Below are 27,072 nucleotides of genomic sequence, written 5' to 3'. Positions count from 1 at the left end.
CGTATTTTTTGAATTTTTATAAATACACGATGTAAAACGTCATAAATGTTAAACTAAATGTTATCTATTGAGTATTTTTTTGTACGTTGTGTATTACAGTAAATTAGACTTGTGGTGAAATTTATTTACGGTTTTAGTTTTACAGTTTGAATTTTTAAAATATGCATGCCTTAAAGATATAATGTGTTTTCAAACCGGTTTGATTCTGTGGATAACGTCACGTTTTTAATAAAAAGAGGAACAGAAAAATTAAGCCGGAATTTCATGGGTAAGTAAAAAAAATTATTCATACGTGTTTATAACGTATCAAATATATTAAATAACTTTTAATGATACGTTGCACCTTTTATAATACATAAAGGGTTAGGATTTTTAATAATATTTATTTCTGAGTACAATAAAATGTCCGATTTTGAATGTACATAAACAAACAGTTATGTATATTTTATGTATATGTATAATTTAATTTCTTTCTACATTCGTCTAGCTTTTATAATATAATTGTAACAATTGAAAGAAGTTATAATTGGTATAAATCTGATTTAATTTATTTACTCAAAAAATATGCATGTATAAAGTAATTGAAATATTTTTTACTTCTTAATACCTTACGTAACGATACCGCAACAAGAAATCTTATATGTCGTTATAAAAAAGAGGGAATCTACACATTAAAAAGTCTAGTGAGTTGATGAGGCAAATCATTATTATGAAATGTGATATCTATGAATGATACGATGCACCCATTTTACGCTTTCTGCCATTTATATCGATTTGACTAACGGATATTTCTCTCGCACCATGTTGTCGAATTTTTCTTTCGCCGACATAAATAAACAAAAATTTTGCACAATATTTGTTTGACGTATTCGCCCCTCCACTCGATTTGCTAACTCTAAAGCCGAGTTTACACTGTTTCACTTTAAAGGAACAATGTAGTTTCTGCTTCATTTAACTATATATCGTCGAATATCCTTCCTACAATTAATAAATTTCTCGCCTGAACTGGAACAAAGGTAACGAAGCGTTCGACGATACTGTCGGTGATGATAATGTTCCATACTGTCGGTTTACAGTAAGAATGAAAGGTAATTGAAAATAAAGGCACTATAAGGATTGACGGTTAACCTCATCAGTCGTACGGTACTTTTAGAAATTCGACGTCACGATATTGCGAGATAAATGTTGAACGATATGCCGTTCCTCATTCACCTGAGAAAGATCATGTAGCCAATCAAACTTGTAATCAATGACCAACACTTATGTTACGTATGTCTCTCCCACGCTCATATCTCTTCTCATTATTGTTACTATTACCATTACTATTATTATTGTCCTAGCACGATCAGCACGTACGAAGAGTAATGCAGTAAAGAATGTTAGATTTGAGAAAGAAAAAAGAAGTATTATTGCATATAGGGTCATCCCAGTTCTAAGTAAGTACGCGGATTGTTTTTGAGCAACTGTCTCTCTCGCGAGTCAAACTGATTCCCGTGCGAGCGATCATGTTCCAAACGGACACCTGCCGAAAGAGAAAACGGAGATCGGAGATCGTGGGACCCGCAGGTGTGCACCAGAACGTCCGTAACGTATCGTTTAAAACAAATGATAAATTATACCTAGGGCGGGACCCAAGGTCGTCCTTCTTTGCTTTTTATTTTTCTCCTCGCGCAGGCTCGGTTTGGGATTTACGATCGACCTCTCGGAGTCTTCGTTTTTTGTCTCGTTCGTTTCGTTTTTCTTTTTTTTTTTTTTTTTTATCATTCCCTTTGGGAATCATCGCTTGCCAGGTTACATTTAGGTTCACTACGAGCACGTTTCACGCTCCGCGCTCTAGACTCTTTCTTTCCCCTGTTGATAGAGATGACACGGAATTTCTTCAGTAGTTGTACGGCCCATACTGTGATCCATGATAGTAAGGTCCTGGATATGCTGCCGGTGCTGGGTAGCCTGCATAAGCGTACTGTTGCTTTTGAGGATATACTAAAACCATGAAAAAAATAAAATATTAGTTTCGTTTCTCGTACAGGAAGTGGTTCTTAGCTGCGGATAATCATTCTTCCATCAAGAATATATCGTCATTGAAAATCGCAAATCTATAATTTAAAGAGATAAATATACAAGGTGTCTCATTTTAGGATCAGTTTTGAGCTATCGATAGATGAAAGTGTTAAGATCCTTCAATTTTAATTGATCCTTCTGATGCATATGAAGTTATAAACGCGAATAAAACGTAGTCTTTCCTGATTGCATGCAAAAGACACTGTTACCGAAAGATTTGAATCGCTTAACAGAGAAAGATAGCAACATGCTAAGAACCACGCTTCAATGTTTCAATCGGTATTATATTGGCAGTTTTCGTTTATTATGAGAGGGTAAAACGGGGCTGGACGATGCCATTTCCGATTGATTTAAGAACTCGATTCCTTAACAGACGAATTTGCACTTTCTTCTGATACGAATATTATTATCGATTATTCGACTTGACAACAAGATGAGATAAAATAGATACGATTTGTATTCCGTGGATGTTGGAGACGATCGATCGAGAAATGACGTTGATTCTGTTTCGTGAGACGAGGCGTACTTTTGATTATTCGTTTTCGCGATAGTGGACGTGAATTAAATTACATTCCGAGGTGACTGTCCACGCCGATGAATACGCAAACGCGGAAATCTTCGGACAGCAGCAGGCGTCAGAGGATCGAGCGTAAAATTAGGCAAGTGTGTCGCTTTCCAAGGGGCTACTTAAAACACACTTATGGATAGCTCGTAGCTTTACGTAGCTTTTCTTCCGGTTTTTAGGATTTTTATCAAGAAAATTACAAGGTTAACGCAAATATCCTGGTCGTAAACAGAACTAGGATTAACAACCGGTTCAACGAAATGTCTTTTTAATATGCAGTTTATGAATAGCTTCTAAGCGATGACTCTCAGTGATATTGCTTTTTATAGTGAAAAGAAAACTTGAAACGATTCGAAGAATGAAACACAAAGAATCGCTTAAATCGGTGATCGATGGAGATCGTTTCATCTAGAAAGTTTTCTTCAGGATCAGAGCATGACAAAATTGCTTTAATCCGCGGTGGAAACAGACCGTGAGCCGAACGAGTAAGAGTTTCACGAAGACGAATATCGAGTATTCTTGTTCTTTCAATGCATGAATGCTTAACAATTGATGGTATCCAAGGATAAACGGGTTTATATTTTAATCAGCAACTTTACCTTGTGTCGATCAGTATTTTATGTACAACATATCATTTTCGTACAGGGGTCAATTTATTTGATTAAAATGTTAAATAAGCGGGCAACGATTTGTCTCATTCTCTGTCAGTACTTTGATTTCCTGAGTATGATTAGTTAGGGATCCATTTGTTAAATCTATAATCACTTGACATTTATACATTATGTTTGTACTTGCAATCATTTGCTCATTCTTATTTCTCCGTGATACGTTCCAAGATGGGATTTATGACCATTTTATTGTAATCATCTTAGAGTTGAAAATATATTGCTGTATTTGTTGATATAGAAGCAATTGATAATTAAACATTTAGACATATTTGAAAGTTTGATGCAGTCTTGTTTTTCTAACGAGATTTTCACGTTTCATTCCAATTAACTTTGTTCCACTCTCTGACGATTTTGATACCACGTAGTATGTTATTTATAGTTTTATCGACAAAATTGAAGAAGTGTCGGTCACACCAACCGTAAATGTCTCTGCTAATTTATATCGCGACCAAACTAAATATAAGTATTCTGTCTACCGTATATCGATTCTTTTTATTCAAGTACATGTTAAGAAATAACTCTTCTTCGTATAACACATCAAATTTTAGTATCTATTCGTACACGTAATAGATAATTAATTTAACACGGCAGTCTCTTGTTTTGTTCTGTTGCGTTCGAGCGCCATAATTCCCTTACATCATGGTCTGGCGATTTCTACTTTACGTAAAATCTTGATTTATTGCTTCTACATCAACTATTTTTTCCGTTAAACTTCTAGTATCATCTGAATCGATTCGAGTTAGTAGAACGACTGTCGTTACTTTCAAACCAAGCAACGTCATTTTCGGGGTCAACCCAGTAATCATGAATCAAAGTTAGTGGTACACGATGCACGCGCAGACTCCTTTCTTATAACTATAAATATTTCAACACATCTGTCACCACATTCGATTACAACAAAAAAAGAAAAAGAAGGAAAAAGAAAGAAAGAACGTGATACGAAAAGAAAACTGCAAGTCAACGTGATTGTCATAGTCACGTCGCATATTCCCACTCCCACTTTGTAGTGCATTTACATTTTTTCCAATCTAAAACACGCATCATATTCAAGCTAAAAAGCTATTCCATTAATTAATTCCTCGGCTTCCTTTAGTAAACGTTTCAAAGAAAAAATAATTTTCCAACCGAATCGCCACATGTGCGAAGCAACCGCGAATCACGCGAGGGTTCCTCGACCTTAACAGGAGTCCGTGCGAGCTCGTCGTATTCGTGGCAAAAGCAAAAGGTGTTAAATATGTACCAGGCATGAGGTACTGCATGTTCATCGCCTCCTCGCGCATTCTCTCGCCCCTCAAGCAAATCGCCGCAGCGCTAAACAAGATCGCGCTGACCAACGACCAACCGACGCCGACCCAAGCGACCACGTACGACCAGTCGTACGAGATTAGTGAGTTGTCCTTCAGGACCTAGAACCGCATTCCAGAAAAAAAAGATGGGGGAAGTTAGTACGGTCGTTTCAGTGTTTTCGTGTCACCTGGCATGATGTATTGAACGTTCTGTGCCTGCTCGCGGGCATGCTCCCGCCGGAGGCAGGATGCCGCTATGAGGAATAGCGTCATCGTGCCTAAACACGTAGCCACCCCCAGCCAGGCAAGGTAAAACGACCAGCCGTACCACTGCACTGCGTTGTCCCTTAAAACCTGCGGGCAAATTATTTTGTAAACAGTCGTGTTCCTTCTTCGAAAACCCTTCTCCTTTTTCTGGTGCCACTCTTTCTGATCCTTGGTGCCTTCTGGCCGTTTGGGTCGATGCTTCGAATAGTGAAGTATGGCTGTAAGGAATTTTTTATTTGGAACCAGCAAAGTGAACCAATATCTAGTTGTTCGTGAATCTTTTTATCGAATCCTTTTATCGATCTTTTTATCAGCTGGTTGGTTTGGATTTGCGTTTGCAATTCGGTAAAGTTGGATATGAATTGGTTCAGCTTACTTGTATGATATAATTGCTGGAAATAGAATAATATGTAAATCGTAGAGATTGTTTTTAAACGCAAAGTTGCATCAGGATTGTTTAAATCTCGTCGAAACGAACATAGAAATATTTTCGTTTGGTAAATATTGAAAGCAACAAGGTACTTTCTATATTACACAAGTCCATTGCGGTAGCGAGTGTTTATCGTATCTTGATGCACACATTAATGGACACGAGACCGACTCCGGAAATCCACGAGCAATTACGTAATTAATTTTCATAGACGATAGTTTGAAAAATGATAATTCGTACCGAGTGAAAATGTCAATAAATGTTAACAAACTTTGAACATGTGTACACGCGCGATAGCTGTCGTGTTAACCGGTGTCGGACTATACGAAAGTATATATTCATGGGTAGCAAAAACGTTACTTACGTTACTCCATTGTTGATAGTACTCTTCTCCGACGATTTTCTCTTTCTCATAATATTCCACTCCGTGCCAGAGCCCCATGGCGCTAGCACTTAATAGGCCTGTGTCGTCAAACAGTTACCATTTAATATACATAATACTATTCTTTAAATATAATGCTAGCGATCGTCTTTCTTGAGACTTTTGATTTAACTTAATGATAATTTAACGATTAGAAAATATTGTGACATTTTAATAATTGAAAAATATCTACACGTAGGTCTGCCATTAATCATAGAGTGAACGGTTAGATTATGCATTGAATTTACGAAGCCACTAACATGCTAGCAACATCAAGATTGCGGTGGCTGTGATATTTCCTGGTGACCTCTTCCAGCAGCCTACCACTCCCGTCCAGAATGCCGTAAAGATTGCGACGAATCCCACTATAAACAGAGCTATCACAGATCTGCCCATGTCTGAAAACCAATAAAGTACAGCGATGAAAATGTAAATTTAAGGTAATATCATTGAAGCCGTATCGATATTTTATTTAATTCGTTCTACGTACGAAGTCGAGTCATTGCATCGTCCGAGAAGCCCCTTGTTAGGTTTTCTTCGTCAGGGATGAAGTAATTGATGTTCATACAGTGTGTCTCCACAGGACTTAAGTAGGTTTGAACTGCAACAATTAGCCACGACAGAGAAACCATGTTAATCCGACGTTTAATTGACACGTGCACGGATGAATTTACGAAATCCGCGGGAAATTGCGAAAAATCGATGCAGCCTGTTTAAGGAAGTTTCACGGTTGTTGCCGATTAATTCGACGGCCATGGAAATCTGCCTCGGAGACGTTCTAATTACGCACGTGTCTAATGGCTAGTTGCAAAATGAACAGGATCCGAATTCTTCTACTCCTAATATGAATACCAGTTAGCAAACTATTACCTTTCAAACTGAAATTTATCTCTAGTTGAAACGCCATGAAACGAGATTATATTATATTCACGTGCTGATAATCGGTTATCTAGAAGGTAACAGCGAATAAATGTTGCTGTTGTAAGAAACAAAGTGATTTTTAATTACTTGGAGCAACTATGTAACTCGATAGGTGATTCGAATGCTTGTTCGAATCAATCCGAATCGATCGTAGGAATTCTTGAGCTAGAAGGTGTCGAGTTTTTTTGTTACAGCCCTGGCATATCGTGTACACGCGTATCGAAAAGCACGTGACCCAGAATGCAATGCGCTATCACCGGCTGTAAAGAATGTATGTACATGGCATGTGTATACACACATGCTCAAGTTGGTTGGCTCGAGTATACCTCTATCTTGTCTTTCATGGGCAACGGTACTCTTTGGTCATTCCAAATCTACGAAATACTACTTTCGAAAGGCATTTCACGTAGTGAAAAGAAAGAGTCGCGCTCGTATCGCGATGCTTTCACGGTTTCCTGTCTTTCCTAGGAACGTCAAAGAAAAGTGTAATGACATTAATTGCGAATCACCGATCTTTTCGATCCTTTACCTGCTCTTCCTTCTTTCTTATATAGAAGGTGTGTAGAGATCTGTGAAATTTTCTATTCTTTCGAATTTAATTACGTTGAAAAATTATTCACAGATTTTTTAGACTTCCTTTTTCAGAAAGTTATTCTCAAAAAAAAAAAAAAAAAAAAAAATTAGAAGATAGAAATGTAGAAATAATGTGTACGCGTAATTCGAGGGCTCAATTAAGAGGCGTGAGGGATGCATCGCGCAAACGTGCATACCGTTTGAAATATTTGAAATTCAGCCGGTGACGACCGTTTCCTCGACCTTCTTCGAATCTAGTTTCGCCTAAACGAGGCGCCATGCCAAGATCGTTGACTCTTGGTTAACTGTATACGCGTTAATATAACAGCTCGTCATTCAGAAATATTCGATCGTCGTAGCATCCATTCTGCCCCCCTTCTTTTGTCCGTTCTTACTACGATTTGTCACCTCGAGCAAGACAGAAAATATTCAAATAAAAGAAAAATCTTGGCCGAAACCGGACGATGACCGGCTTCTTCAAACTTTTCACGCGTGTATCGACGATGGTCGCCACGTATGCATCTGACCCCCATTTTGTAGGACGATTCCTGTCCGTGGAAATATCGATAAATATTTTTTTACGGCATTAAACACTGTCAATTTAATTCTGCACCTAACTCATTATAACTACAACACGTATTTCTGACACATTTTCATTATAATTACTTCTTCCAATGAATGCTTTTTTCTTGTTCGCCGAGGTCTACGCACTTACAATGATCACGTACGCTAAGTGAATCAAATACGAGACCGGAAATGGAACGCCGGAAACAAACGGAACGTCTGAACCGATAAGGAACGTACGGTCGAAGAACGGTATAAGACAGTACACGTGATGTATCGATCGTTTGAATTGTTTTCCGCTCAAACGACGAGAACAACATCCATCGTTGTTCTCATTCCTCGAGAATTTCTCAGTACTTTCTATTCACTGGCGTTTCGTTCCTCGGCGCGTTCGCGGTTATAATAAAACTCGATATCGCCTCGAACAACGATCAAAAATAGCAGTTTGTATGGTAGCTCTACCGAAAGTCCTTTGATTCTCCACGACCGGTAGCGCTCTTCCTCCAAAGGATACAGGTTCTTCATGAAACTCGAGACTTCCGGACAAACTGGAATTACTCCGTTACACTGCGGCAAAGTTTAGAAAATGCCTGCGTTTCTCATCGTGAGAAAATGTGAACCTTTCTCGAATAATGAACTCATAGAATATTCAGGCTTCAACCGGAGGAATGAGTGGACGTACTAAGTGTTGATAGGCGTCGCGAATTAACAGTAGCTAGTTACAATGCTGTATTATAACGCTACCTTACGTTCCTTTACTATAGCAATCTGATTTATGTATTGTTCTCGATACCTTTTTTGGTTATCTCATCAACAAGGCCTAGAATGCTGCCTTGTTTTCTTTCTTTGAGATTTTTGAATTAAAATGCTTAATTTTCTATCGTCATTTATAGAGCCAGTAGTTTAAGGTGTGCGTGTAATATGGGAGAATATAAAATTCCGGCATTCGCTTATCGGCACTCATGCGAATCAGACGGCGTTCCACCTAGTCCCATTACCGTTTTAATATTTTTGCTTTCCGTTATTTTGTTCCTTTTATCTTTATTACTCTATTAAGAAAAACATTGGAAGTTCTTCAGAGGCATAAAAATAAAGAAACGAATTATGTGGAAAGTACGGGATATGAAATTTCGAACGTACGTCACTCGTATAATTTCAGATCTCCGAGTTTGATTATGATAGATATGAGTGCACAACTATGAATAGCAAAGTGTAAGCCGGTGGCAAGTGCCAGGTGCGGCAGGTTAATTCAGTCATAAGATGTTACGTGGCTCGCATAATCCTGTTTGTCATTGTCTCAACGCTCTTAAATCACCATGAATTTTTGTGTATGCTTCCTCTATCGAAGCTACATGGGATCTTGAGTAGCAATCGATCCATGCTGCTACTGTTAATCGCGAAGGCTGCTGTAATCGTCACGAAACTCCTCTCATTGAAAAAGTCGCAGAGAAAGACTTCGCCCTTTCGCTGTTTGCTGTTTGCATATGAACAACGATAATCCTAATTGCATGCGCTGTGAAGACTGGGAAATGCGGCTCTTTGTTACGAAGCTGCTGCTCTTGGCTCCCTTTCACGGGCCTGGCTTCTTTTATTATGCAAACGAACTTTCCATTTGTCGAACTCGTGCGATTGGCCATTGTACGAGAATTTCACGCCGAATGGAAAGAAAATTGTTCAATGTGAATTTGAAATTTTGGAAAATTTATTTTCCAAGTGTTGCTTCCTAACTAGGTGAATATTGGGGTCCACCTGTACATTGTTACCCTTCTGTGTTACAATCGAAGGTGAGACATATTTACTATCGATACTTAGTACCTTACTGAATGCAGGTAGATTCGATTTTAACACGCATCATTACCATAGAAAGTTGAAAGGAAGAAAAGGTAGTGCAGTAATTCACGGATATTATGTATCGCGTGAAATTAAGCAGGTATCTTTCACGACAGATTTTGATCATTTGCATTTGCATTTGATATTTACCAGGCGACTGTGAAATTGTTCTCCGTGTGAAATTTTCATTTCACACTGAGCTGAACAATTTCACACCAGTTCCAACTAACTAACGCTTTACTTTATTTTGTATTTGTAAATACACGTTTTCTAAACACGATATAGTAAATACGAAACTATTAACATCTTAATCACGAAAATTTTAGTAAAATCATTTGCTAATGAGACTGCAGATTGATATTTCTAAATAGTTTATTACAACGAACGAATCAATATGTAAAAGAATCGAGTGAAAATAACTGCTGGGTATGAAATTATGGTCGCAACAGTCCAGTTGTGGATCTAATTCTAACGATCACGAAGATGCGTTGGTTTCGCTGTAGAAAGACATCCAGAAGTACGTTCACAGAAGTACGTACAGAAGAAGTTCACACGAAGCAAACGATCTCGTTGTGAATGAAATAATCTAAAATTTTCATGGTCTAACGATCGTTGGGTCCGAACCAGATCCTAATATCATGTTTAAAGTCAGTTAGATACTCGTAAAAAAAATTAAATTACCCATGATTACTTTGCAATATAAAAATTCCTGTCATTCGCAAAAACCTAATGCGGTTACCCTACTTTCCATTCATTGCTATGCAAGAAGCGAAAGAACAAAGCTTCGCATATTTTTACAGAATTTGACTAATCAACTTCTTATTGTGCATGTGACTGAGAACTATGTACAGTATCGATAGTATTTCCGTGAAACGCGTTCTCCATGCGATAGAAACAGACAGGATAGAAACCAGCCGAGTCAATATTGACCAAGCGACCTCGTAGAAGCTCGAAAGGGACGTCTTTGGACCATCACGTACACATCAGCAATTTCACGAGAGCCGTTTCCTTTCTCCTCGAACTGCGTGCAACCGAATCGGCAGATTATAAACTCTTAACCTATTACGTGGGATCGAATAACCTGCGACATTACGGTATCGTAACGTAGAAAGTCTCTGAAAGGCCGACATCTTTTATAGGAACCAGAACTCGCGAGAGTGAAAAGTCACTTTCGAGCTTTAGTCGCGCTAGGTTTTCCCAAAATTCTCGAATATTTTCTTATTCCCGGAATTTGCCGTTACTATTACAATGTATTCAAGAGATACGAGACCTTGCCAAACAATAGCCAATTTCTGAAAGCGAAATTCCAATGAAAGACAAATTGTACCGGGACTTTCATCAACGTGAAACGTTTGCAGGTGCAGTGGCAATGAAATTCGCGTATAGTATGTTTCACAAATATTTCACATTAGTTTTGATGATTCTTTAACAAATTGATCTTGAGTCGCGATAGATACGAGGCTTTCACTTGAAACTATGTACGTGCCAATTTACAACCGGCCAAACTATCACTTAGATAACGCGTTTGCACACATTTTGATAGCGATATATTCGGGAAAGTGCGATTACAATTATGCTTACCAGTCGGTGGCCTTTCTTTGGGATAGCATATCCTGAAGAGACCCTGCGTCCTCGTGTAGTAATAGTACTTTGTATTCATTTTCACCACCAAGTGGCTCTGCTCGGCATGCTTGGCTGCATATTGCTGCAACAAAACAATTTGTCCGAATGATTCATGCTATCCAACGATTCCTTCCCTTTGTATTCACACACGCGTCATTCTATTAGTTAATCACACCGAACAAACGAATCGTAAATGAGTGTAATCGACGAAAATGATCGGGCAGCCGGTGAAAACGATAGCGAGGGAACAAGGAAACATTGCTGCAACGGAAAGTGAACGGTCGTTGGTTTCCGAATGCAGATTAGACGTGGCTGTAGTCGCTTTATGGAAATGTTATGATCGCTAGAAAGTAAGAAAGCAAGAATCGCGATTCCCCGTGAATTCGAAGAGGCCAAACGTCTTTCGATACAATTGGAAAAAGTCCGGTCGAATAAATTACCAGAAATTATTCATGAAACGTCCTCGGTCGATTCTCGTGAAACCACCGTTTCACAACTTGGAAGGAATTTATCGCTGGTAAACGACCTATTCATCGACTGGTGCCTAAGTAAACCGATGATCGGAAGTGGGACATTATCTAATTAGAAAATTACCTAGAATTACTAAAAACGTAGTCGATTCAAAAAGCGAGACCTTTCATTTCAAGAAATTTTAGTTACAATCGCGTTGGTACGCGTTTCGGAAAGGGAAACTTAAGCTTTAGAAAATTGCCTGATCCAGGTACTCATAGTCCGGGAGTCACGCAGACTATCGCGTGGAATGAATTTTCGTCGGAAGTTACGTGTACCAGGTGAGGCTGAACCGGGTCCCGTGGAGGAAATTGCGGAAGGAAAGGAAATCACAAGCGTGTTACAAATTTTCAGTTCCAACGACAGGCACAGGTATCTATTCGTTCACTTCCTGAAGAAACGAAGCCGTGCGTTATCCTAGAAGGAGGCTTAGAGAGCGCGTTTACTCAACCATGTCGGCTCGAGTTCCGGACTTTCTTGCGATCGAGGATGCGCGCCATGCATACCGCCCTCGAAATTAAATGTAATTTTAGATCTTATGACAGCCCGGTGCAGAACCGTTCTTCTGCATCGTCGACCAAGTATGAGAATCCTTTTACAGCTATTCCTCAACATGGAAACGAGTTTCTAGTTTTCCTTTCTTACCACCGTTTCCATTTGCCTTCGTATATTCGCGTACATATTGTTCAAATTGTGTGAGAAAAAGAACGGTACTTTTATTTCTGGTTGCTTGATGGTTCAGTGGTTGTAATTAGGTAGTGTGCAAGTAAATTTAGCTTCCAGTTTCTTTTAAATCTAATTAAGAGAACGTGTTTGGGGAAGAGTCGAGGAGAGAGTGAAATACGTGACGGAGAGTTCAGGAAAATGAGCATCGCAGGCAAATTGTATATTTCTTCTACGATATTAAGTATATTTTTCGTATCAAAGTTATCATTATACAACGAACTTTGATTATTCGTTTTATCCATCGATCCTTAAGCAACGTGCTAATTATTCGCGATTGTTATTTGGAAGATTACTGGATGTAGCGGAACCAGGACAATGACGCTATTTAAATCTATCGTGAATAACTAGTACCCACATCGCTACGAGTGTGCTACATTTTTTAAAGACCTGTTTAAAGACCCACCAGTACGAGCGCCCCGGTAATTTCTACACTTGTGTGTGCAAAAAAAAAAAAAAAAAAATAACGATAACATCGCGTTCACGTAACATACAATTAAAGAATAATATAATATATATTATCATTGCAGAATCAAACACTATGACCGAATCCTTCGAAACTTTGACACGCGAGAAATTACGGGCGAACATTGCTACGTCCTCAACCATAAAAAGGATTTAAATCACCATTGTTTTACACGAATTCCTTGCAAGGAGATCGATAGGGGCCACGTCACGGTAATTTCCAGGACATCTCTATCGGGCTCATTTTAGAAAGTACGCTGGCAATTTTCTGATACAGCATCACGTAGAAAGTGTAATAAGGCATGCGGGGTCGCGCGGGAAATCTTTCGAGCGGTGTGAATCGCACGAAACCAGAAAACACTTGTTTTCATAAAGCGTTTAAGATCCGTGTACTTATTCCGCGATATAATGATGGCTCGCTACGCGTGATTCTCATGCGTGTCTCGAGCAATCCTAATTTCCTGGCAAACTACCATCAACATGTTTTCACCATTTCACGGACATCAAAACCTTTTTTCCTCAAGGTTTCATCAGGTATACTAATATACCTATTAAGAACATCGTAGGACGTTGATTATACAAATACTATATATATATATATATATATATATATATATATATATATATATATATATATATATATATATATATATATATATATATATATATATATATATATATATATATATATATTGTCTCAAACTTTTGATTGGTCGATCGTTAATTTCTTAATTTCACCATCGCTTTTATTTCTCTGTCGCTTAATTTGTATCGAAACCCATGCAAATGCAACCTTAAGCTAAGAATATCATATATTACAAGTAGATTCGTGCATTTTGTTAGCCTATAATTATCATGTGAAGTAATGTTGGTGTAGTTTAACTCTATCAGACTTTGCTTCGGACATGTGCAGAACGCAGGAAAGAACAACATTCCTGTTTTTTCCCCTATTGGCTTATTTCAAAGCGTATGTACTTCCTCGTGAGCGTAATTCAGAAACGGGTTTCCTCTGAAAATGACGCTTCCCGTTCGTGTTCCGACGTGATTACGCGAGATCATGACTATCGGGACTATCGACTACTGTAATCGTTTGCACAGAAGCTGCAAGGGAGCCTGTGTTTCTAGAGGAAACTTGAGAAATTTCGCATCCCACGTTCATGCTTGAGCATAAGGCGCGGTAATCGGATTCCGAATACTCGCAAGTTGCGAAATCTTCTTAACCTTGAGGAACATCCACGCCTCATGCAACATTTTTCTATGAGAGTGCACGATCGGCGCGATAAGCATTGTTGACGATATATCGCTTTAATTTCGCAACTTTTTCATTCTTCTTACATTCGGTTGTCTTCGTGAACCGATTCTCATAAATCTGATTATGAATGATCGATTGGAAATGCATAATATATTGTAATGATATGGAAATAGTGCTTGTAAAAATAGCAAAATCGCACAACCTGTTTCCCGACGATGAATCACGCGACTTCCTTTCTTTTTCTGCCCACTTTTATGCTCGCTACCAAATAGATTGCATTAGATCCTCACGTAAACTTGGTACTACTGCATTTACTTTCCCGTGTCTATCGCAGACTGCAGATACGAGATTATCAAACTCGGTTTACTGTTTTACAAATCATCCTATTACTACGATATTAGAGAAACACTGGAAGAAAAAGAAAGTCAGTCACGGATAGGGTCGATAATTTCTGAAGATAAACGGTTCTTCATAGACGCTACAATAGATTTTAGTGTAATATAGTATCCGCTTTCTCAAGAATCCAAGAATCGTCAGCGTCGAAAACGACTTTGAACGCCAGGGAACGATTCGACTTTCCGCAATAATTAGTGAACAGGTGAACACGCACGAGTTGCAACCGATAGTCGGTGGTAAGAGAGGAAGAACGAAGGTATCCCGAGCGCTTGCAAGGTACACGTGAATCAACGGCACGTATAACGGACTCACGGTCCTTAATCGTTTGTCACGTGCGTGAAAAAGAAAAGAAAGAGTCGTAGAGGCCCATCGAGGCTTGTCCAGGTCGTTCCAATCTGCTTTCACATCGTTGTTTCGCCACCGCCACGCCGCGCTGTTTGCCTCGAGCGCGGGAACATCGTCGAGCCTCGGCGATTTCTTTGACATAGAAAGGAAAACGCAGACCCGACGCGCGCCGCTCAATGGGGATCGTTAGACGTTAGAGTTAGACGAGAATCTTCGGCTCGCCACGAGCCAATTGTCGCGATGGCAAACCGTCCAAGACTCGGTTTGAACGCGATTCAACTATCCCGCGGCAATTAAACTGTCTTTTTTGCGGAGAAACTTAATATCGCGATGAAAGTGCGTTAATTAGTCGAGATTTTACTTTTCTTTCGTTTTGGGAGGTTCAACGAGTCGAGGATGCCTCGCGACAATAGAGATCATTCAAGTAGAGAGAGGATCCGCAAGCATGATTGATCATGGGGATTTGACGTTGCGTTGTCTCAGGTAATTAGCTTTTGTGCGTAGGAAACGAAGCAAAGACCGGGGTCTAGGGTACTGCGTGAATCTCTTGGCCAATCTTCTACGTTGCGTCAACTCTATATTCACTCGTATCGAAAGTATATTTCTTTATAAAAATTCCCTGGTGAAAACCTGACGGAACAAATAGGTGAAAACCTAGGAATACAAGATTTCATAAATAAACGAAAAATAGAGATATCGTTGAGTAATAAAAATTGAACTACGCTTATTCGGTTCGATGCAGCGGTTTTCAATTGTATAACACGTCGACAAGCGGAAATGCAACGTGTTAAGTTCAACCGTAGAATCGTGAGCTAACTTATGCACCGGTATCACAGTTAAAGGGACAAGTATGCGCCACATTCGCCAACGTTACGGCAACCTTGCGAATGATAAAGTGCGAAGTATGCCTGTGTGGGCGACAACGCGTAACCTCTGCACGTCAGCGCGTGGGATGATAATAGTTGGCGGGGATTTTCTGAAAAAATCTACCCTAGATACGATCTTGACATAAATCGGAAAACGTCCTGTTTCTAGCGACAGGAGAAAATGTACCAAGTTCCCTTTGTTCCGTCTAGATCGATAAAAAACGCGAATGATATATGGTAATTGTACGATTATATCGAGTGCATTATTAGCTTGTTACATGGTTCATTTATGCGATGTCTTGTTAACCAACCCTATTACCATGCAGGAACTTTCACGGCGGTACGGTCGACATTTTATTTTTTGTCTCAAAGGCGCCTTTCCAGAATCAACAAAGTTGCTAGAAAAAATGTTCTGGATTTTATCATCTTTTAACCGGAAGAGGAAATATTACAATAAAAAAGCGTTTGTTTCTACACGTTATGGAAAAACGTTCTCCTCGTCAAAGTATAAATTATTCGTTGTTATTGCAAGCAAATCTATCTCGGTAAAAAATCGCGTTTGCTTCTCCTTTTTCAGCAACCAGTAGCGCAAGATATACATGTCCAAAGCAAAAAGGGGATATTGCGAGTTCAATGTCCTTGCGGGTTCGACGCATTAATTAAATGCCCCTTATCGCGGTCCGGATTAGAAAAAAAGAACATCGCGGCTCTGCTCACTGTGAAAACTCGTTCTTCAATAACATTTCGATTTTGCAAATGGAGCAACTTTCATTTCGATTTTTCAACACTGTTACGCGGTGAACCAGCCATCGAGTTTCCACCGATACACGGATAAATTCTCTTCGCTTTGATAACATTAATTTTCTACTGTCGAACGACATCTTCGTCTCTTTATTCGAGCTACGTTACATTTTATCCACCTATAGACATCCCTAGAATTTGATACGTTTCGATCCAGACGATCGAAACTTTATCGTCGTAAAAACTAAATTTACTAAAAACTAAAATTGAGTGCCTTCGAAGAAACGAATAGGAAACGTGATTTTACAGGAAACGCTAGTTTACGATGGATTTTTCGTTTATATTTCTCGGTTACTTCAAGTTTGCGTAATTCGTTTCCCTCGTGCTTCGAGCAATTCATCCAACCAACTATTCGAGACATAAAACGAAGGGTTCCGTTATTTCAGGGAATATAATTCCGTGCACCCAGCAGGGGAACGCGAGGGATGTAATTTCTCAGCTGTTTCTAGCATTCCACTCGTGTAATCACCTGTTATGCGCGTTGGAGAATCACGTGGCCGGAAATGTGTGTAATTTCCTAATTTTCCTAGAAAATTTTAATTTCTTCTTATAATCTCTTGCAGCTTCTAATCTCATGCAGCTCGCTCTCAGTTTATTTTTACGATTACTTTTCCTAACAGTAATTAAACGATTAAATCGTTAATGTTTCGCGAGGCGTTCCTGACGAATTTATCTCGAGGGATTATAGCGAGGAGGGAAATATGGCGAGGAAGGAAGAAGAAGGTCGAAGAATCGACTTTGCATTGTAATATAATGCGTCGTATACGTTCGAAGGCAAGGACGTGTCGTTCTTACTACCTGTTCCTTTGTAACTCGTGCCCTGAATCGATGTTCCGATTATGTCACGATTTCTTCAATGGAACCGCAATTATACCTTGCGACCACAGTTCTACCGGTCGCTCATCGACGTAATAAACACATGCGTTCGTACGAATTATGCGAGTCGCAATCATACTTGCGCAACGCCGGGGGATCCTCCTGTCATTAGCCTATTTCTCGATTCGGCGAGTACGATCATTATTACCCCCGAGGGCGATAGACATTGACAGTCGACTTTGTCGTTGAATTTGTGAAAGCCTAGCTACACCAACCGTGTAATTTGCCTGCGAAAATATTTCTCAACGTTACTATGATCTCTACTATTCGGCATCGCCTTCTAATGCCACTGGTACGTACTGGTTGCTTGATCGTTGGATTCGCTTTCGGACATTAAAAAAGCGATGAATACGTAAATCATCGAAATATCGATCGTCGTCGTTAAGAATAAAGCAGGGATTTTCCGGCGTAAGCATTCGCCATAAAATGTGAATTCAGCGAACGATTATGAAACTCTTGTTGCTGCTCGCGATTTTCGATTACCCAATGAAGCTCGACGGTAACGTAACGTTGCCCGGGTTCTCACGTTATGCCGTTCGTAGACCGGAATCGTGGCGTACCACCTTCGAACAATGATGCATTGACTTTGCGAACATTGGCCCACGCACCAGATTATTTCCTGACGAGAAATAGGTGATGAATGGACGCAGAGATCGTTCGAGAGACTACCGGCTAATAGACTGTGTCTTATCCCCTACAGCCGGCAGAGACAGGCAGTTTGCGCAACAACGAAAGTACGTCGCAGAGAGGTAAAGGTTTATTGTTGAAAACGACATTCCGATCGTTCCCGCAATAGCTCTGGTATCCTTGCAATGCTCAGTTGATTATTATTGAATGGCCGCTGTTCATTTCAAAATGCAGACGTACAGGTGCGGCTTGCGGTCTTTGAATTGTCCATCTGATAGTTTGATTTTTGATATTCGATTTAAGAAAAGTGACTCTGATTAACATCGATCAGAATATCGTCGATAACAAATTCCAACAGCGATCTTCATCGCGCAATTGAAACGCCGCGCTGATGACATAAGAATCGAACAACACGTTTTTTCCCGAGGTCTTATAGTTTCGTAACAGCGAAATTTGTGTTACAGCGAGCTATAGATATATCAACACGCAACGTGGCAATTCCTGTTTCATGTATCGATTAATGATACTTAAACTGTTAAGTAATGAGGAACAAAAGCGACGATGAATTAATCGCGAGTCGATGTTCTCCGATAAACGGTTCGGGCAACTTCTTGAAAAAAAAAAAAAAAAGAGAAGAAGAAGAGAAACAAGGAAGAAAAGAAATTGAGTTCTATAAACCGGTGCAAGGACTAGCATCTTGATCGATCAAGTTGGAGTTACCCTAGCGGTCCAGTCACGCTACGATCACGACTTGGTCGCAGAAGCTTCAAACATTATTCGACGCTCTGGAGCGTGACAAGCACATGAATGTTGACGAGCACTGGACCATCGAAAAGCAAGGTTTATTCTCAGGATTCAAGGTTTTTAAACGTAGACGTGCGAATTCTGTACGATTCCTTTGTTTCATCCGGTTACAATGCGTGACTTCGTTCGTGCTTCCCGGCAATTCTGATATCTTAGAATCTTGAATATTTCCTTCAAATTGACCTCATTTTATTTATAAGAAAATCTGCTTCTGTATTATTTTATCAATTTTTTTCTCGCACTGCGCTTCATTATACGAGCCGTTTAATGCAGAAATGGCGTAAATCAATTTTTTGCCTTTAACAACGCATCTCGAAAGCGTAACCTTCATCCCGTTTCGTGGAAAAGTGGTGTGAGTATATCTTCGTTATTTTTTCGGTAGATAGATCTCGGAATAAGCGAGAATCGTCAACTCGATCTCTCGCAGAATTTTTACTTTACCCCACATTATCCAATAATCAACATTTTTATTTACACCGCTTTTTGCGTTAAACGGCTCATGCAATTCGAACAATAGCTCGGCATAAAAGTTTCGACATTGACTTGTTTAGTTCGTGTCGTTTGGAAGGTGTGATTAAATTTTATTATAGCACGTGGTTCAATGTGAATCGACCGATACAAAGTCACGTTCGTAGTCGGCTTTGTCTGATCCCAGAAACGAAAACAGTTTGCGAGTAAGCTCTGCTTTGTGTGCAACACGTGCATTGCCAGCTGGTTTCCTGTTAAAACAAGTAGAAACCAATACGAAGAGGAAACAAGATATTACCAGATATTGGCCTTCGAACTCGGTTACTTCATGTTTGCGATAATTGCTCATGCTCATTACGAGCCAGTCTTCATTAAGGAAATCCCGTAAAAGTTATTTTTAGCAAATGATACTGTACGTCATTTAAAAACATATCTAGGGCAAATTGGCAATTCGAGTGGCAATTCAACAGGTTAGAGAATATAATCATATCCATCGATATTCACTTTCCTACGGTCAGCGCAACATCGATTAATCTTCTTATTCCACGACGCCAAAAGCAGAACAGAAGTCTCTACGTCTTTCTCGTGTTAACGCTAGAAGATGACTGTCTGAGGCCACGCTAAATTGATCTCGACCAAAGATCTGCCGAATGAGAGAGGCGAAAAGCATGGAACATCGCGAAAGGGAAACGAGCACAAAGGTCGACGGGATTCCTCGGCCAAATAAGTTCTCGGGAAAAGAGGCTCTCCATAGCTCATGGCAGCGTAATTTGCCGATGTTGGAAATTAATGGCAGTCGACGTTGCACGATCGGAAGGCCGTAATCATTTGCACCATTCAGGGGGAGATGGTACAAATAGCATAACTGTATATACCGATCTACCTGGTAGACGGTGACGGGGGAACAAACCAACATTTTTATTCTAATGCGTGCTCATCGACTGCGATAGCCAAGGTAAACGCGCTTAAAACGCTGGCAAAAATAACAGAGCTTGGTACGTCATGCCGTCTCTCTATCGATCACGATCGACCGTTCCGTGAGGAAACTGCAATGATACCCCGACGATCGTTCGCCTAGAACCGACTTTGCGATTAAATTACGGAACGAATTTAGTACCGGAATTAGCAGAATGATCAAGACGATTGACTACAACGGGACACTCAGCGAAAGTTACGAAAGATCTAGTTAAAATGAATTATTAAACATCCTGCCATTTGTGACACTTCGCCAGTGTTTTCTTGAAATATTTTTCGTCTTTTCTGGCAATGAATTACACTTTACTTCCTTGTTGTCTTGTTGATAGTTCTAACATTAACATACATTTTCGAAAAGTATGGATAACATTCAATGCGTTGCATATCTTTTTGGAGATCTAACATTGCTTCCCTGCGAATAGGTATATCTTGATCATTGACAAATGTCGCGAGGAAATGGCAAATAAAATCGTAGATTAGATGAAATTATGAATCGCAACGCCGTGAGTACGAAGCCTGAATTAAGAACAGCGGGATTGCGAATGAATGGACTATTTGAGAAATCCCTCGTGTCATAATGATAAATCGCGACAAGTTTTTCTTCTTGGACGTTGTCCAAGAATGAGTATGCGTTTCCTCTGTCTCTCTGTGCTAAATTACGAGGATATTTGTGTCGATTGATGTCTTTTGACCGTGAGTCTCTTCTTCACGGCTCGGTAAACTGATTCTTATAAAGCAACGATTCGCGACTGGTTCGATTTCTTTTTTCTTTTGATGGACCAGTCTCTGTTCAGGATTGAAGTCTATAATTAATGCAAACCGATGAAAGGAAGTTGGCACAAAGACAACTCTCTGTGTTCCAACGAGTCAATCTTACTCCAATTCCAACAAGTAAATAAAGGATAGATATATAGACAAACTTTAAGAAAGTTCTAATCCTATCGAAGACACTGACCTCCCATCAATCGTATTCGTTAACGCTTTTCCCTTTAATATGCTGTCACTCTGAACATTTTTATGGTGGCAGTGCCAGTAGAGTTCAAACTCAAACAAGACTCGGTCTCGTGGCATTTCTCGGTAGAATTTATCATTAATAACACATCATCCACCGAGTAACTCTCGATGATCGCTGAATCAGCAAGAAAGCTTCTGAAGAAGATTTACAAAGTCGACTAATTCATTTTTTCTTTGAACGCTAGCTACCAAATAAAGTGTCGAAAGAAAGCTGCGCGTGAACGAAATCGCGGCGTACGTTTAAGAGAAAAATGCCCGTGTCTCGGCACGATCCGCGGCCGATTCCCATAAAGGAGAGTGCATACGATTGCGCCGCTCCGCTGCGTGCTTTCCGATACGGCTAAACGCAAAACTTGTCGAGCCAACGACGACAAGCGCTGAAAATGGGCGCGGTCCGGAATGTCGATCGTTCGAAACACGCTGCGAACTAGAAACACGAGTGGCCAAAATCGAATTGCTCGAGCGATCGCAATCGATCCAACCGTGACATGAAAACCTCATAATTTTTCCATTCTAAACAAGACTGTTCCAACACTATGGGAACAATTCTGGTTTAATAACTAACTGGTTTCTGCTAGAAGGTTACTCTAAAGAGCGTTTCCGTTTACGACGAACGCGGTTGGTACTTTTTAGATTTTACAAAGTTTATCGTAGAGTTTGTCATTTACAGAGTTTTATCATAGTCAATTTGGGTATACGGTGGCTACAAAAACTACTTGCACGCCATTGTGCTTAGTATAACATTTACATTCTAACTAATTAGATTCGAGTATATTAAATTTCGTACCATATGGTAGTACATTGATTTCGCAACGAAAATTCTAAAACCATGACAATGAAATGTAGAACATGATAATAAACGTTTCATCAGAGAATAGGGGTGCATGCACGGATACTTTCTGCCACTACTGTAGTAAGTATATACAACACGCGATGCGAAACTATGTTCCTTTGACGTATCTTCTATTAACACCGTCTAACATTCTATTAATACCGTCAGTTGGAATTCCGTGACACTGAAATCGCTATATGTCGCGGAAGATTGAAAGTTAAGCAATCATAGAATCCATAGAATCGTTTGCTTGGACGTTAACATGTAACGTGACAAATGAAGAAAACGATTCTTGAAATCTTTTTGTTACTTCGCGCGTAGATGATTGAAGCTAAAGAAAGAGGAAACAGAATTCCTCGTATTATTCATCATCGAACCGTTCGTTAACCGACTGTTGAACTGGAAATACATATAAAAAGTAACACTTTCCAGGATCTTGAGGGGATCGTGACTTTAATGGAGTTCACGTCGAAGCGAGTTGCATGGAAGAACGGTATCGTTCGCTATAAATGTAATACGGCTTCCCGTGGAATATTTCACGAAAGCTTCGTGAGAATTTCTTCCACTCGACAACCACTCAACGCCCTCCAGGATGAACTTGACCTTCCACCCGAACATTCACCTGTGACAAGGACGACGGAAACCGAGGAGATTCCACTTCCGGTCTTGCTTCACGAACAACGAAATCATTTCTTCGTATTTTCGTGATCATAGTATTGCCATCGTGAACAAGTTTGTCAAATATTTTGGAAGAGGAATTAAACGTTTATAAAATTTCATCGAGTCGGAAGCGGTAATCTGTGTTTTTTCTTTTTCTGAGGAACCAGAGGAATTACAAAATATGCGAACAACGGAACACTAACCATGCAATGAACGAACTTTCAAACACGTTTACCGTAATTCTTCTATGTAACGTATTATAAATTAGATCGCGTTTCAAGAACTATGTTTCTTTATTACTGAGAATCAACAGTGCATTTCTAACATCTCTTCCGATGCTAAAAATTCGAGAGTATAAGATGTCATCGATGATTCTCCAGGAGGACGTTCCACGTTGGAATTTATGAAAATTCGCTACGGGCAATGTTGACTGCATCCGGGATGATACAATGAACGATACAAGGAAACCAGTATTTCTGCTATGAAAATATCGTGAAGCATTCCCAGAATGTAACGCTGTTCTCACGTTCGCCGTTCGAGAATCGTATCCTACATACGGGACCGCAAAAATCATCTGCGAAAGAGCGAGATATCGAAACAGTCACGTCGGAATGGATCAAGCAACGAACATTTTCGCACAAATTACTGTTAGTAAAAAGAAAAAGAGGGAACGAAGATGTATCAACTACAAATGATGTCCGATTACGATATTCGGTTATAGGGAAGAAACAGGGTTATCCATAGAACATGTAAGATAGAAATGAGCACGACGTGGCATCCTAAATTTTTTGTTCATAAAAGAACTCGCGACTGCGTCATAGAAAAAATACTTAGAAAGAACGAATTCGAACCTGGATTTGGGCACGCTTGACCTCGGTGTAGAGCCAGTTATCCGTAGAAAAGGCGATCGCCAGAAGACCAGTGGCAATGATACCGGTTATGGTCGCGAGGGACAGCGTCACCGCGGAACAGGGCATCTTGGTATCCTCTTCTTCTTCTTCTTTTTCTTCTCTATTTTCCGTCGATTTTCCTACTAGATTCCACTCTGGTTAGTGTTATGTTCACCTCACACGGCACCACAGCGAGCTAAAATACTGAGCAACAGGTAATCGTCGTCGTCCTCGAGACTGTCGAGCATCCGTGAAAAAGTGAATCACGAAACAGGTCACGAACCGTTCAGAACGAATTGGTCCAGGAGGTGAGATAGCTTTTGATTCGATGGCCGAATTCGATTGTAAGGAATGCCTGATGTAATACACGAAGAGGATACGAGGAAGAAGAAGAGGATCGGTACTCGGCGATCAACGATGACGACGTCCTTCAGGTTGCACGATACTCCGCGATACACATTACTACCATTCTCTCCTACGACAACGACACTAACGGCTCGACTCAGCTTGGAGAAAAGCTGAGAGCCGACCAAGGAGAGAGAACCGGACCGGGTGGGGATGGATGTAGCCCCAGGCAGGTATATTACCTGTGTTTTACCTTCAGCGGTGCTCAACGCGCAGCGTTCTTCCACGATATCTTCGCTTCGCCTTCGAACCGTTTTCCTTCGGACTCAAGGGACTTGTCTTCCGCTACCTTTTCGGGATAATAAAACAGCAGTGGGTGGATACCCGCAAGTAAATTTTTTTTATCGTCAAGTACATTCTAACGATTCGACGCGTTTTCTAGCTTTATTGCATCGACCAAGAGGAACGTGTTTCTCTCTCGGAGTTTTCATGGAGATTTCGATGCCTGCAAACACCAATTTCTTTGTGCTCTATAATGCTACCAAATGATTAACATCATAAAATATTCTGTCGAATATTAGACGAAATTAGTGACTAATTAAAAGTGTCGACATTGAGTTTATTGTGACACTTAAAAATTGATATTTATAATAAAGTATGTTTATATTAAATATGATATTTCAACAAGCAGCGAGATCGATGAATGCTGCAGCTACGAATGCACGAGAGTCGAAAGAATTCAAGAAAATGAGAACAGTTTCGCTGTAGCTATCTGTCTGCTTTCATAAAGCATTCCTTTCTTGTTCCTTTACTAAACAATCTCACCACGGTGAGATAAAGTCGATGCAAACGTCAGGGAAAAGCGTGGAATTCCTTGCATTCTATGAAGAAATCGCGAATCCCTTGTCTCTTGTCATTTTAATTGGCAACCTTGATATCGCAATATTCATTTTTTATCATATTGATTAATTTTGGTTTCCGATTAATGTGTAATGGATATCCGTAGATATCCGTGAAGAGGTAGTAAAAATAAATGTGAGAGACATCTGCGTATTTGCGAGTTCATAAAAGCATAGATGTAGACATATCAGAAACTACTTCGCGGATAATAACATGTCACTCCCAATGGCTTTTCTGAATTTTAAAAACATGGACAAATATATTTATTCCTTTATTGTAGAATACATGTTTTTTTTCGTGTATCAGTTCAAATATATCGAACGTATTTTAGCAAACAATTGTTAATAATCAAATTTTTATCCATAATGTGAGGTGTTTGATATACAACTATAATTGAATAAAAACGATCGTATATTTACAGAATTCCTTATCTTAATGTACAATTTTATTTATTATTTTATAACAATTAATAAAATAAAAAAGTACACTACGAGCATCAATTGAAGTTCATTAATGAAGGATCATATGGGGAACCCTCGAAGGGAGATCCTTCTGCATCCCACGCTTTTCTCAATACCCTTTCCATTTTCTACAAACAAAAATTTGTATACTAAAAAAATTGTTATTACTTAAATGATAAATTAATATTAACTTTTTATATGTGCTTACAATCTGTTCAGAAGTTGGTTTACCCATAAGCTTTTGTTGATGATTCCACATCAACTCTTGAACTTTCATCTGTTCTTCTGATCCCATTTCATCTAAATTTCTTGAACAATCTATTTTACTCAAATCAATTTTTGGTTCACCGATTATCAATGCTTCCCACCATCGCTCAGAAGCTTTTTCAAAATGAATCTAAGTGAAACAAAAATTATAACGTGCAACTTATATACATATGTACACATATTTGAGATACAGTAGAACTCCATTTATCTAAACTTGTTGGAGAGCAAACAGTATAATAATTGTAGTTCATATAATAGGAGCTCGCTAACTACCTGTTATTTTTCTCTCACATAACAAGAATTCACATACAGATTCAAAGTTCAACAAGTAAAAATTCAGTTAATCAGACATTAAATAAGGTTTCGTTCAGATAAATGAAGTTCTATTATGCTATTTATTAAGATATATTGACTAACGCTAATATATTGTCCAGGTACTATACTCCACATTGATTCATCTTTTCGAATTTTAAAGCGCAATTCTCCTTTGAAAATTGTAGACCATATAAAATAACGACATTCCTCTATTTCTTGATTCTGTTCGACTCTTGATGTTCTTGCTTCTATTTTGATTTCTTTTGAATCAAGCTGAACCCTTAAATCTTTTGCTGTTCTTATGCAACTAGGAAGTTTTACAAGCACATCTATATCACTGATAGTTTGTGACCAAGTGTAATTTTCCCTTACTGCACCATTGTAGCTGTCACATGATCTATCTCTCTCAATTAAATGACCAAGTTGATTCATACTTTCTTTGCATGTTTCAATTTCTACTTCGTGATCAACTTGTGGAATAAGGGAATCTTCTTCAATTGTCATTGTTTCGTCTTGGTCTTTATCATTATTTTGGATAATAATGTCCTGTGTGTCTGGAGGATCCGATCCACTGGAAAATTTATAGATGTTCTTCCATTTTTGAAAACTATGTAAGACAAGCTTTTCTATTGTACCAGTTGGGAATCCAAGTTTTTGATCTGGTCCCGATTCGACATAAAAATCTGTACTATAATTAAATTACATGTGAGATGATAGACTATGTATTATAAAAATAATGCATATTTTTACTACAGTTTACTTACCATCTATACAAAAATCCAAAAAATGCATCTAGAAAATTTGTAATGTCTCTCTCTTCTTGTAAAATTTGTAAAAATGCTTGATCATGAACAGAACACATTGTGGAGTTCTTTTTAAAATTATTGTAATAGAACGTTCTTTAAGCGATATTTTTAATTTCAATAATAGTTTTATTTGTTAATACCTTGTATGTATTATCAATTTACTTCCGTAAGTAGGTTATATCAAGTATTCTATAAGAAAAACCGTATGGAAATTTCGTTTATCGCATACGTCACTAATCTTGGAATTTTTATTGGCTGTATCTTG

At 39.1% G+C, this 27,072-nt stretch overlaps 2 protein-coding genes and 2 long non-coding RNA genes across 9 annotated transcripts; 2 read left to right on the top strand and 2 right to left on the bottom strand.

Annotated features, from left to right (window-relative positions):
* The first annotated feature begins 45 nt into the window (after positions 1 to 45).
* Positions 46 to 22,942, top strand: LOC126872128 (uncharacterized). Its single transcript, XR_007691865.1, has 2 exons — positions 46 to 268; positions 22,596 to 22,942. It is a non-coding gene; the product is annotated as an uncharacterized LOC126872128 (long non-coding RNA).
* On the bottom strand, positions 312 to 24,430 carry LOC126870680 (uncharacterized). 5 transcript variants are annotated; one of them, XM_050628814.1, is made up of 8 exons: positions 23,997 to 24,238; positions 23,675 to 23,917; positions 11,168 to 11,291; positions 6,189 to 6,299; positions 5,959 to 6,096; positions 5,642 to 5,739; positions 4,535 to 4,700; positions 312 to 1,983 (listed from the first exon to the last, which is right to left on the bottom strand). In XM_050628814.1, exons 2-8 carry the CDS (start codon positions 23,798 to 23,800, stop codon positions 1,880 to 1,882), a joined length of 867 nt encoding a protein of 288 aa, XP_050484771.1. In that variant the 5' UTR covers positions 23,801 to 23,917; positions 23,997 to 24,238; the 3' UTR covers positions 312 to 1,879. The 5 variants fall into 5 exon arrangements, with proteins under 5 accessions (XP_050484771.1, XP_050484928.1, XP_050484696.1 ...); XM_050628971.1 differs by lacking the exons at positions 23,675 to 23,917; positions 23,997 to 24,238 and adding an exon at positions 24,301 to 24,430; XM_050628739.1 differs by lacking the exon at positions 4,535 to 4,700 and adding an exon at positions 4,769 to 4,934 and having other exon boundaries at positions 23,675 to 24,256.
* Positions 24,335 to 24,748, top strand: LOC126872165 (uncharacterized). The gene is made up of 2 exons (XR_007691904.1): positions 24,335 to 24,430; positions 24,501 to 24,748. It is a non-coding gene; the product is annotated as an uncharacterized LOC126872165 (long non-coding RNA).
* Positions 24,749 to 25,351: 603 nt separating this feature from the next.
* Positions 25,352 to 26,912, bottom strand: LOC126870335 (nudC domain-containing protein 3). Of its 2 annotated transcripts, none has more exons than XM_050627970.1 (4): positions 26,766 to 26,912; positions 26,104 to 26,689; positions 25,628 to 25,816; positions 25,352 to 25,547 (listed from the first exon to the last, which is right to left on the bottom strand). In XM_050627970.1, the coding sequence occupies exons 1-4, from the start codon at positions 26,861 to 26,863 to the stop codon at positions 25,455 to 25,457; spliced, it is 966 nt and encodes a 321-aa protein (XP_050483927.1). In that variant the 5' UTR covers positions 26,864 to 26,912; the 3' UTR covers positions 25,352 to 25,454. The 2 variants fall into 2 exon arrangements, with proteins under 2 accessions (XP_050483927.1, XP_050484014.1); XM_050628057.1 differs by having other exon boundaries at positions 26,104 to 26,684; positions 26,766 to 26,908.
* Positions 26,913 to 27,072: the final 160 nt, after the last annotated feature.

The sequence above is a fragment of the Bombus huntii genome, chromosome 1 (genome assembly GCF_024542735.1).
Source record: "Bombus huntii isolate Logan2020A chromosome 1, iyBomHunt1.1, whole genome shotgun sequence".
In the NCBI taxonomy this organism is placed as follows: domain Eukaryota; kingdom Metazoa; phylum Arthropoda; class Insecta; order Hymenoptera; family Apidae; genus Bombus; species Bombus huntii.
Note: the sequence above shows the minus strand (reverse complement) of the source record. Positions and strands in the feature narration are given on the sequence as shown.